Source organism: Astatotilapia calliptera, chromosome 7 (genome assembly GCF_900246225.1).
Source record: "Astatotilapia calliptera chromosome 7, fAstCal1.2, whole genome shotgun sequence".
Lineage (NCBI taxonomy): Eukaryota > Metazoa > Chordata > Actinopteri > Cichliformes > Cichlidae > Astatotilapia > Astatotilapia calliptera.
The window spans coordinates 24,620,836-24,634,028 of record NC_039308.1 but is presented as its reverse complement, the minus strand read 5'-3'; the positions used below and the strand labels follow the sequence as shown (position 1 = coordinate 24,634,028).

At 40.4% G+C, this 13,193-nt stretch overlaps 1 protein-coding gene across 2 annotated transcripts in view; it reads right to left on the bottom strand.

Moving 5' to 3' along the window:
* Positions 1–13,162, bottom strand: part of morn5 (MORN repeat containing 5) — a 39,418-nt gene extending 26,256 nt beyond the window's left edge. The window contains exons 1-5 of one of the 2 annotated variants that reach the window (XM_026174031.1): positions 12,945–13,162; positions 12,675–12,822; positions 9,174–9,285; positions 8,730–8,861; positions 40–92 (exon numbers count right to left, since the gene is read on the bottom strand). In XM_026174031.1, coding sequence (XP_026029816.1) covers positions 40–92; positions 8,730–8,861; positions 9,174–9,285; positions 12,675–12,822; positions 12,945–12,991 — 492 coding nt within the window. In that variant the 5' untranslated portion in view covers positions 12,992–13,162. The remainder of the gene's footprint in view (positions 1–39; positions 93–8,729; positions 8,862–9,173; positions 9,286–12,674; positions 12,823–12,944) is intronic. The other variant, XM_026174032.1, reaches the window with a different exon arrangement.
* Between the last annotated feature and the right edge of the window lie 31 nt (positions 13,163–13,193).

Sequence of the window (13,193 nt, the reverse complement as noted above, 5' to 3'; positions counted from 1 at the left end):
TCTGGCTGCAGCTGATTTTTCCGGCTCAGCGCCACAAACCTCATTCCAAGCCTTCCGACAAGTCCGCACAATCCACTCATGCTCCTGGTCATCTGGTGGAAAGATCCAAAGGGAAATTATTAGAATTTGTATCTTTTTATTCTTCTTTTTATTCCAGATAAAAGTGAACCATTTAACCATTCTTTTGACCTACACTCTAATAGTACAGATTTAATCATATAAAGGCGCACAGCAAGAAGCATTTTTGGTTGAACTCGCTTAAAACGTTTAAATCAAAAACCTAACAGCAAGCATTATCACACCGCAGGTCGCACTGAGTGCGAGGCAGCACCGTTGAAGTGCCATTTAAGTCTCGGTTAAATCTGTCAAAGCAAGATAAGCCCGACAATTAGCAGAAAATAACTTCTCAGAGCCACTTCAGACACCAATAAATAATAACCCCCACACACAAAAAATGGACGCCAATTTTTTTTCCTTTCTTCTTTTTCTTCTTCTTCTTCTTCTTCTTTTTTTTAACCGAAACGACTGCCAGAGGAGATGATAATAAACCAGTTTTTCGTTGTTAAAAACTGAAACGAGGAGCTAATTGCAGGGGAAGTCGGCTTTTCTCTCTGGAGCGCGCACAGCTGCACGCACTTGAGCGGCTCGCGGGCCTCACCCCTAGGTTCGACCGCGCGCGGGGCTCCATTGTACAGAGGAGCAGGTCTGCAGCTCTCCCGCTGATTGTGTGTAATTGCCGGCCGAGGGCGTCAACACTAACAGCCTCTTCAAGTGTGAAACGACCTCTCCCCTCATTCTCTGCCTCTCCTTTTCTACCTGCTCTGATCGGGAGGTCAATTGAACGCGACGGACACGCGGGCAGCTGCCGCCGCGGATCTTTGTAACGCATTTTGTTAGCGGAAAAGGTAATTACGGCAGCTCACACATAACTGAGCGGCCACGAGACTGACCTCAATTAACCACCAACCCCCCAAAACCTTCCTTAATGATAATTAGATTGGGGGGCATTTTCATATTTGCTGCAATTTCGCTCTCTTCAGTGTTGGCAGCGTTTATCTCTGGATTTAAGTCACGTGTAATTGGCACCTAAAGTTAGCTGAGGGTACAGGTGGCTGGCGTATTTACATGCGAGGACAGCACTTTTTTGTGATTTTTAAATTTAGCAGTTTTGACGGTGGTAATTATCAGGCAGGATGGGTATAACTGCAGTGAAATCCCGGGGTGTGCGTGCGTGTGTGTGTGTGTGTGTGTGTGTGTGGGGGGGGGGGGGGGGTAATTATAAGAAGGAAAAGCAACACAACAATAACAGAAACAAATTCATCAACAGTTTTCTGGTCGACTAACAACCTACATGGAGAACCTTTATATGAGTGTGTGAGAGGAGAGGAGTGTGTGCAAGCGATAATGGCACCTTGTTAAAGTCTGTTTATCTTAATCCTCAAAATACACTCAGAGAGAAAAGTGTTTCCTTCCAGCCTAATGGCAGTGGTGTAGCACACATGCACACATACATATATACGTATACATGCACACAAAGATATACAGCATGGCTTGACTACAAAAACGAAAATGGGTTTTCTTATAGCACAGTGGTTGCATAAGAGATGAACAAGGTTCTGCTGAAGTAAATCCAGAATTTGGATAATATTCACAGGAACTCTGTGACTCGCTGAGAAACGACCTGACCCTTCACTGGTGCGATCGATGGAGCACACTTTTGGTTTCTAAGCAAAGGCTCTATGGAAATCAACAAAATGAACACTTAGACAAACATTCAAACATACATAAATAAGTCATCTGTCTCCAATTTTAATGTGGTTTTGTGTCTTGATGACACACACATACAACATGAAACAGCGATGGTTTTACAATTTCTAGCTGTAAATGTATTAATCCATCTGCCAGGGCTCACAGGATTAACACAGGAATCCTGTTTTATAGGAAAAGCAGCGTGAGGATATGTTGCACTCCCCAGCGGACCGGCTGACTTCTATCTGTCTGTGAAACACCTTGGCTGGAAGGGGACAAAGGGAGGGGCCGCGCTTTGGTCACCAGAGAGGTGTTTTCCTTGGCAGTGGAATGTGTTCGGTGTGCAGCTTGCTCTGCCCAGAGTCTCAACTGGAAGCGGTTATTCCAGAAACAGGAAAACGCTCCAAATAATATGGCAACACATGGCCCCTTCTGAAGCTGCCTGTTGCCAAGACAGAATGCAGTATTCACAACTGATTGTGTGTGTGTTTGTTTGCAGTAATAACAGAACGTATTCAGGCACTCGCCAGTGGAGATTTCCAGCGCAGATGTGACCTATGCATCCCTCATTCTTTTTAAATTACAGTTTCACAGAGCAGTGCAAAATGTCTTAGTACCTTCAAACTTTTAGCAGCAATCTTCATCAGCAATGGCTAATTAAAGTACTAATGTATGTCCCTGGAAGTCTGCAGCAAAGCAGATTAAAAATAGCCTTGTGAGCTGTTTGTATTTAAAAATATTTAGTCTGTTGATTGTGTGATTTGGATTTAACATTTAACAGTAATCATTTCCCTGTGTTGCAGTCTGTTGGTTTTAATTAAGCTGTGTTTGTCTGTGACACAGTGAGGGTGGAAAGACACAACTGTTGTAACGATCTCATCATAATGAAAATAGAAATTATTAAACAAAAAAACCTCAAACTGCTTCAGAACTGCAGTCTAAAAAAAATCTATAGTGTTGTTTGTTTTCACATCATGTGCATTTATCAAACCTTCTCACCTACAGGCTATCTGGTTCTTTTAAACTGGATTAGAAAATCTCAACTGATTTAGTGAGATCACTCTTAAATAGGGATGGGTATTGATAAGATTTTCACGATTCCGATTCCATTTTCGATTCTGTTTAACGATTCGATTCTCTTATCAATTCTTATTTTTAAAAAAGGAGAACACTAAGGTCGATTAGCTTAGAACTTTGTTTTATATCTTCTCTTTGAACAAGATAGAAATTTAGGAGTAGCATGGCCTTACAAACCCAACAGTGAGATCTTAAGAGATCCACAGCCTATGGCTCTTAAATGGGGTGTCACAGGGTCCCCAGGAAAAAAAATTGTAAATGTAAAATTGTAAAATAAATATTCTTCTGTAGCAATAACAAAGTATAACATAAATTATTCTGTAGCAATTACACAAGAATATCCAGTAATGTCCCTGCCAACAATTAAACACATTCACTTACCGAAAATCGGGGGCATCTTCTGTGGCAAATGGGTGCAAACCTTTTACCACAAACTTAGACACTGCTCGGTGACATTCGTCTATCCTGGCCTGAAAGGAGACGCTACCGGTAGACTGCAGCGAGAACTGCCAGCATCTGAGCCAGCCAGACTCTGTCTGTCTCTCTCATCATGGTCACCTAAATGCACAGTAATGGCAGGTTTTGTAAGAAGGCAGATCGCGCTAACATAATATGCACTGTTAGTTGATTATTTACCTGCCGCATTAACGGGAGAGGACGTGCAAACGTTACCGCTGCCGCTGGGTTGAGATTCACGAGTCCGGAGCGGAATTAAAAACATGACATTCATTTAAAGTCATCATGTGTTTTGTGAGCAAATGCTTTTGCATATTCGTAGTGTTTCCTCCCTTAAATGAAATATCTACTTTGCAAGTATTGCACGTTGCCCTGTTCTCGTAAAGTACAATCAAACTTTTGAGCGTTTGAGCCGCCATGTTTCCTGCCAGCTAAATGGCGTTCCGCAACGTGGTGACGTCATTCGGAGTGACTGGAATCGATAAGGGAATCGTTTGCAAAAATGGCAAACAATTCCAAGGAATTGAAACAGTGGGAACCGGTTCTCAACAAGAACCGGTTTTCGATACCCATCCCTACTCTTAAAGTTAGAGCACAAAGGTGCTCCCTCTATCTGCTGCTTGACATGCACTATACTCTTATTTTCCCTTGGTCTATTCTCCAGGTGAGCAATAAGTAACCTACTGCACCACCTACAAACTGCTGTGGGACTTAAGAAGAGGTAGTAAAACCAGAAACAAAATCTGCGATAGATGAATGTGTATTTTGAATCGCTTTCAATAACTGCACAGTGCACACTTCCTTTTTTCCGGTCCTCTGTTCAAAGCAGGAGGTAGCTTTGTATCCAAGTGACCTGTCTGACTCCTGCTCGAGACCCTTTTCCAAACTCCCTTCTTCCAGTGTCATCCAACCAAAAACAATAACTGTGCGGAGCTGTGCCAGTCTTTGAAATGCCTCTCGAATCCTAATGAGAAATTATTTTAACTGAGGCTATGAAATCACTAACTTTAGATATAATAAAAAAAAAAAAAAGATAATTCTTTGCTTGATTAGAATCATAAAACTAATTTAGCAGATAATTTAGGACGGATTAGCTTTTCAAGACTGTATGACCTTAAATGAAATAATAAACAGCAGCCAAGAACGACACACTGACTTCATGCGTCAGCGTGTTGGAGGAGGACACTTATCGTCTATAGGTTAAAAAGATCATTCCGTCGGCTTGCAGAGTCATTTTGGTCAATGATTAAAGTGAATATTTGTAATGGGCTTTGTGGAATTAACTGAGCAGACCACTTGGATTCAGAAAGAGAGGGTCATCCATTACTGTTGTCACTGTTTGAGTTGCAACTATTTGGCGTTGGCATTTATCCAGAGTAACTCACGTTTGAGGAGTGGTTTAGGGTTTTGTGCTGAGCTTGAGTAAACTTGAATATGAGGAACAAATTCCCAATCGTTCTATTAATGGCCAGCATCCTCTTTCATGAAATACAGCTGTATCTGTATCTGAGGCTTATAAAGCAAAAGAGCACCGTAGTTGAGAATGAGTGTGGACAGCCAGCGTATTTGGAGATTGTAAACAGACTGTATATAAAAGATGGAAGTGCATTAGCGTTGCACTCTTTCCAATGGCCAGCAGAGGGCATTAGCAATGACCTCGGTAAACATTTTTCTGAGAGGTTCGCAGTCTCAGTCACTGGTTTCTTATTGGATACAGCATTTTCTAAATTATGATCAGCATCAGCCAAAAGGAGGCGAAAACAAGGTGTTTTAGAGTAACAATGCCCTTTGAGTTCTTTGTTTCTGGTTCCAAAACATGCTTATCTCGAGTCTTTACAAATGGACTTTGTTAACCAAAAAGTACAATCAGCTTGGCTACAGCCGTCTTAATACACAACGTATAGTTCGAACTCACTCTTGAATCCTCTTCCCTGTAGCTATTTTGTATTTTGTGTCCACTCCCACCACTTTCCATTATCACTATCACTCTACATGGTCCGTTTTTGACAAATCCCTCCATACATACGGGAACTGACAAGAAAGCGCTTTGACTCCAAAAATAATCTAAAACCTCTTGGGGAAAATTATCAACAGATCCTATTGTTTTGCTGCTTGGCGCTGTTCCAAGAAGGACTGTTTGTCCAAGTTTGCAACGGCTTCTTTGCAGAAGGTCCAATTTGGCGGGTAAGGAAAGTTTAGCCAGATATATCCAAGCAGCAACATGTGGTTCCAGGGGGTAAAAATAATAATTTTTGCACCTTCAAAACAAAACTAAAACAACATGAGACTTTGTCTTCATTGGCTCAATTTTTCCCCACAGCGACATAGGGATCTCCTTCCTCTTACTTGCTGCATGCAAACTTCTCCACTGGGAGGGCGGGCCTTCCCTGTGCCCCATCATCCCCGCAGTCCTCATCCTGGGCGGAAACCACGAGGCAATAAATTCAGTCTTCACACCCACTCTGACAAATATGCCTTCACCTCCCAGGGTTGAAAAATAAATCCATACAGGATACGAAGACATTCTTCTCAAGAATTGTATACCAAGACAAAAGGGAGAGTACACATAAGCATAAAGAGTGTATGTAACAGCATTCACCACATACACAACACATCACTCCACACAAACTGCATATGAACAAAGGGGAAAAAAAGAGGCACAGACCCATTAAACAGTTCCTGTTTGACTTCATATTTATCTAAATCAAAACAGAGTCTGAGTATTGTTGGAAAGTTTTTGGTTCCTCTTCTTTTTCAACTCAACTTCCAACCCCCCCCCCAAAAAATCTTTCCTTCTTATCCTCCCTTATTCTTTTCCCCCATATCTCCCTTTCTTCATCACTCTGCAGATCAATACCAGAACTATAATGATGATGAACAACTCGCATTAAGGAAAGGATCGTGAACCAAATTTTTGTCTTCTTACACATACCGATGACATCTGGCAAGGATGTGGATCTGTTTGATTCTCTCTCTACACATATGTAAATGAGGTTTGTGTACCGGTGGAAGTAATCTGCATTGTGTTACAAGTAGCTCATCTAAATACAAATATCCTGCCCCGAAATACATTAATACCTCAGGGAGCTCGTGAGTCACCTTGTAACTTGTGCCAAGAATCATTTCTTAAGACTTGTTTGTGATTCCTAAAGAGGAAAAAGAGTCAATCAGATTCAAACACAAAATAAAGCAGATTTGAAAATGGTTAGATAAAAAGCCAGACATTGAAGCTGGACTCTGTCTTATTTAACAATGAAAGAATGTCAGAAAACACTGACTTGTAGGCTTACGGCAATTAAAACCAGTGTTACAAGAGTTTTGCAGGAGTTTGTCAATACATTGCAGAGCACATGTTCAGAGAAAGGACTGCAAACCCCACAGGCATGAGGCCTACTAAGGCCTGAATAAAGTGCACAGCTATCTATGTGGGAGCTGAGATATTTATCCAGATCAGATTGTTGGATCGACTGGGAAGCCACCTGACGACAGCCTGATGTTGTCAGCCCTAGAAACATGACACTGACTATACGTCTTACATTTTCTAGTAATGAAAAATCATGGCAGGGAGACACGACAAACAGAGGATGTCAGAATTTGGGACACCCGACAGACTGCGTTCACTTCGAATCAAGACTTCCAGTCTGGGCACTCGTTCAGTGGAAAAATGTGTCTTCAATTTTCCACTTTTGACAAATAACAAAAGAGAAAAAAAAATTACTGCTGTAGCCTATAGAGGCTTGCCTATCAGATGAAATGCAACAGTGATCTGCAATCAGATAATGCAAGGATAATCCATTAATGTCACTCCATGGGTTCAGTCTTATCAAGACCTTTCCATATGGCCACACTGTATACTTTGAGAGTTGTAGTTATTAAATATGATGAAAGAAAAAGGGTCCTAAAAGCGCTCTAGTAAAGCAAATCCTTCACTGATGCCATTGCCATAACTCACGTTTTTAAAGTGAGTCACTCGTGGATTTTTCCTTTGATCAGATCCACCTTTCCACCATGTCTCGCTTGCCTGAACTATTTGTGTAATCTCGCTGACAGACATACTGTGCAGGCAGATGCACAGAACAGAACGTATGAAACTCTGAAAGAGGAACTGAGGATTTACTATGTTTAAAAGTAGCTTCAATAGAGTTTAATGAAGTTTAGCAAAAGTTCAATCAGAAAGACTAATGCAATTTACATTCTCTCTCTCACCATGTCTCATCAGCAGCTCTCGAACGTCTAGAACAGCCCATTTCAAAAGTGAAAAAATTCACCTACACCCCATACCCTACTTTTTACTTTTTTTTAATCAATCAAGCTTGTGCAGTAGTATCAGAAAAGTCTTGTTTGTGAAATTCAACTGGTGTCATATGATATTTTTCACACAATTGCCCACCTCCCACCTGGATGCACCGCGATAGTCTTGAAACAGTCTTCTGCTCCTGTCAGCGGTCATTTCAGCATCCGATTAGTGCAACCCTTTTCTTCGCCTCGCGCTTTACATCACCACCAGTGTTCACGGTTGTTGTCCTTCCAACTAAGTTCATCACATCCGTCCAGATTCTTTAGCATCACTCTTCAGCCCTGCTCCACCGCTCCCTCCATCAGGGAATATTTGTGCACAGCTCATTCCATCAGTAGCCTCTTAAATATTATGTTACAGTAAAACCCGATCACCAGAGACTCCTCACCTGTGTACCTCACGCCAAATCAATCAATCAATCAATCAATCAATCAATCAATCAATCAATCAATCAATCAATCAATCAATCAATCAATCAATCAATCAATCATTTAACCTCTCAGCCTTGTTTTTTACTTGATTCCCTCCTGTTTGAATTCAGCAACGCGTGTTCTCAGTCACACAGAACCATATTGTGAGGAAATATTTGCTTTCTTCTATGATCCAAGCATTAGTTTAAACATAGGTGCAAAACTTATATTTGCTGTACATACACATGCGGTAAATTTGAAGCTAAGGTTAAATTAATTACATGATTACTGGAATTAATATTGTTTCTAGCTATGGTCAGTCGTAGAAACAAATGGACATACTTTATTAGGTTACTGAATAAATATATTTTAACATAAAGCAATCCATCACTGACAGGTGCTTTACTGGACGTAACACTTTGTGTACATAATTTGAAATGGAAATTTTGTGTTTGAGCTTGCCTTTAATCTTTCTAATTTACCTTGGCGCAACAGGCCACGGTGCCTGGATATTGCTCAGCAGTGGACAGAGCCAGTTTGGCAACAAAACAAGTGGAAAAATGTGCACAAAACCGCAGTGGGGTAAGCAGTGAAAGAGGAGGATTTTGTTGTGAAAATACAGATAATTCTGCTTCTTGTGTGGATCAGGGGTACAAGCTACAAAGTATCCACTAGTATATAACAAAAAATTAATATGAATGAGCACACCTCTCCTAATGGTTAGCGAGCTTTGCTCTCACCTGCGCTCCTGAGAAACCTGCCGGTGTAGGCTGTGACCACTCTGGTGCTGGGGTTATAGAAACCATCTCCACAGTCATAACATCCATCAGGAATGGCTCGTGGAGGATGTAAATCTGTTATCTGAGATTTTCCTGTATGAATAGATGGAATTATTATGATTTGACTGAGGAATGACTTAGAGGTAAAACCATCTATTTGTCAGGCCAGTGATGAACACAGACTCTGGCTCATGAAGCAGGATGACAGAACTGCCTGCATAACTTTGCTAGGTAAAAACAGGGACCGAAATAGAAAGAGCTGTTCAGATAAAACTCATAGTTTACAAATTATCCAGCACTGAGAGGAAGCTTTCAGCCAAACAATACAGAGACTTGGCTTGTACACTATATGCTCATCATTCCTTGTGTGTTTGTTTAGGAGTGGTCTAGAAAATAAGATCCAACCTGCAGGTCTGAGGCCATTGCACCTCTCCGTGTAGAAGCGTCTGTCATAACCATTGCAGTAGCTCCAGTCCTTCTCCTGGTACTGCAGTCCGTCTGCAAAGGTAAATGTCCCCTGGTGTGGAAGCACACACAGACCTGTGAAGTATCCTTATAATTAAGTCTGCTTAATAAAAACCACCTATCAGTGATATCTTACAAGTGGAAAGTGAGGGTTTTCTTTACCAAAGCTGTAATATCTGTATCCTCCCCAATTCCAGTGCACTGTTAGTGAAAGAAATGTAACGTGTGCTCCTCAAATCAGTGAAAAACCCAAGATAATGCACAGATCTCACTGATGACAGTTATCGTACGGAATATTCCAGCAAACTTTGCTGCATGTAAGGTCTGGGTCTGGGTTATTCTGCATACCCCAGGCATGGTTTCTGGAAAGATAAGTTGAAGCTGCGGTTTTCAAATGTCAGTTTTGAGTTCTCTGAGAACCCAGAAGAATTTAAATTTCCCTCCATTGTCTTTCGATTGACGCAGAGCTCTCAGTGATGAATATCTCCAAACCTCAGCAGATAAAACCAAAGCTGTCTGCACAGATACATATCTCAAAGAGAAAGTGGAAAAATATGCCTTTTGGTATTTGGGGTGAACTTTATTTATCCTCAAGGGATGATACAAGAAAGACGCTGTTTGTTGTTCTGCCTCTTTTCTCCCTCATCCCCCCCCCCCAACCAGTCACAGCAGATGGCGGCAGACGGCCGCCTGTTTTTTTTAGTTTGTTTTTTACAGCATTACACTTTCCAGTCATTTTTAGCTATATATCTATATTTTTTCATTGTTCTTCCATGCTTTCCTAATTTTTCCCAATAAAAATATCCTTATAACTGTCAAAATCTTCCAAAAAATACACACATTTTCTTTCAGTGCATAAGTAGAGTTAGATACTCTGGATAGTTTTAATTAGAGTTTAACTAGAGTTCAACTGTTATAGTGATATTTTCAAGACCAATATTAATACTGATATTTGGCTATTTACAAATCTGGTATTGCAACATATCAGCGGATATTTTTTCCCTTTCAGACACACATAACATAAACAGACTTCCCTGGCATTTATTATGTATAGTTATTTATTTAGTTGTTTACATTCTGCATGACTCGACTGAAGCTTTTTGAGCCACTTGAAAAAATATTTTAAGCCATTCATAAGCAGTGTTGGTCAAGTTACTTGAAAATAGTAATTAGTTACTAATTACTGATTACTTCTCCAAGAAAGTAATCCCGTTCCTTTACTGATTTCCTCTTTTCAAAAGTAATTAGTTACTTTATTAGTTACTTTTAAAAAACATGATACACAACCTGAATACATAATAAAGCAATAGACCTGTAATCAAATAAAAAATACTCTTTTTAAAACTTGTTTTATTAGTTTTAAATCTTTTAACTTTATGCACATCGCATCTTGCAAAAAATAAATTATATGCAACAGTCTTTGACTTTGAAGAAATTTGTTTAACATTTAAACTGTTACGGCCCTGGGCCTTGGAGGAAGTGAGACTGCCCCTGCCGCCTAGCAGAAGGAGTCGTAACAAAACCTATTTTCTGCATATTCCAGCATATAAAATAATTTTGTGTTTACACTCACTCTTTCAAATAGATGCAAGTAAAACAGCAAAAAATAAATAAAATAAACGATCCAGCAGCACTAAGTCCTGCCGTTCTTAAATCTATTTTCACTTTTTTAGCAGAAATGGGGCTGTCAGGGGTTTGCCAGGTGCCGCAACTGTCATGTCAGCGGGGGGATCCGGGGCTTTCTCTGTGAATTTCACATTCATGGCAGTGTCCTAGATAATTGCTCGGATTTGAAGTTTAATTTTTTGCTGTAGAAAGAAGTTTTCCTCCTATGCAGAGTTTACAGTGGAGTTTATGTTTTTGTCACTTTTTGCAGAATAAAACTTGAAGTAATTTAAGTACTTCCAAGCTTTAAACGCTACATGGTCGTGCTCTCTCACTCCATACTATCCATTGTTGATCTACGATCCACGTCTGTTGCTGCCACAGATGTCGCACACTTGTAAGACATTGTCATGAGACACTCTCACAAACAAAATCACGGTTTAGCAACGCAGTATCGTAGCGTGCTTATGGGAAAGTAACAGTAATCTAATTACTGTTTTGCAATAGTAATCCCTTACTCTACTCATTACTTGAAAAAAGTAATTGGATACAAGTAAGGACAATAAGGACAAGGATCCGAAAAGGATAACTGTAAAGTCAAACAGGAATGTCACCTAAGATAAAGCTCTCAATCTACTACAATAAAGAAATCAAAACAGGAATCCAGAAATCCAACACAGAGATCATAACGGGAAACACCTGAAATAACAATAAACCTCCACAGAAGCCCAAACTCAAATATATTCACAAGGAATTCAATATCCCCAAAACAAAAAACAGCTAAGACCTTGACATTTAGTCTAAGTCATATTCAGAGTACATCTCTGAAACCTGCACTAGGTGTGTAACCAATAAATCTGCTCCATTGAAGTGCACCATTATCTCATGTCAGTGAGCTGATAGGGATCCAGGAGCAGCAGCTTCGATTAATGCTGTTAACTATACAGCATATATATGGGTCATAATGCTGTAAGGTCTTCCCAGGAGCATGGCTGCTCACTGGTTTCTCCTGGATCCCTGGTTTTCAAGCCTGCTCCTTATGTATTAAGACCAAATCATGCAGCCACTGTCTGACTGAGTGGAAGTGTGTCATGCTTACTCACAATCTTTGCTTAGTTTTTGCTCCCATGACTCTCTGTGCTCTAGAGCTCTTTTTGTGTGCCAGCCAGCCACATTTCTGACATATAGCCTCTCTGGGCTCCAACCTCATACCTTTGCTCCTTGGAACCTCCAGGCCTGCTCATTCTCCACTGCCAGAAGCAGTTTCAGCACCTGCACAACTCTAACTAAGGCTGTGAATAAAGATCCTGAGCGCCTGTAATCTGTGCTCTTCTTATTTTTCTTTTATTTTTTTTATTACATTTGCCAGTTCTTTTAAAAAAGCTAATTGGTATTACAAAAGGATCGCATAGAAAAGGCAAAAATTGGAGGAAACTTCTGGGTTTATTGAATTGTTTAGATTTGTTCTGCATGGAGGTAAGTTGCAGGTCTTTCACTGGCACTAAAAGCAGGTGCTGGGTTGTCTGGGCCAAGGTTTGTCATGGGTAAGAGCTACTATCATTTCAAATGAACCGCAACAGCAGTGATGATAATAATTGTAGTGATTGCTATTGCAGTGAGGTTCATGAAAGTTTACTTTAGAGCAGGAGAGGCTAAAGATCCTACCGAAAAAAGGCAAACCTAATTACTACGATAATAACTGTGAGTGATTACTAAAAGGGACCAGATGTAATATCAGATAATATCAGCTATAACCAATGTGAAACACACACAGTTATGCATGTGGCTGCAGACAGTCTGACATGAAGGGATGGACACGCATACAAAACTGTTCACCTGTTTGGCTATGCCGTTTTCCCAGGTACTCTCATATTTACTTCCATTTGGAAAGTACAGCACTCCTTTGCCATGGAACATTCCATCTTTCATCTCTCCCACATATCTTGTATTTGTAGGGAAGGTGTACTCTCCTTCACCTTCCATCCTGAAGCAGAGAAAAAACACACTGTTTTATGAACTGTGTTTGAGTATACGAGCACACACAAACACACGCACACATGCAAACACTGTGTCTGTGGCTCTTTTTCACAACAACGGCCAAACTACCTGCCAAATTTTGTTGCCCCATTGTAACTGCTTCCGATATGCTCCATTAACACAATGTCCTGCTTTCTATGTAGGGTGGAAAAAGCATGCAAAGTCGATCTAAAAACAATAAAAAAAACTGAAAACAGCAGTGAAGCGGTATACCGTTACCATGGCAATGACGCAACAATACGACTGTTGAACAAGTTATTGGTTTCTACTCATCTTAAAAAAAATGTTTTTTTCATAGTTTGTTGGATTTATTCATTT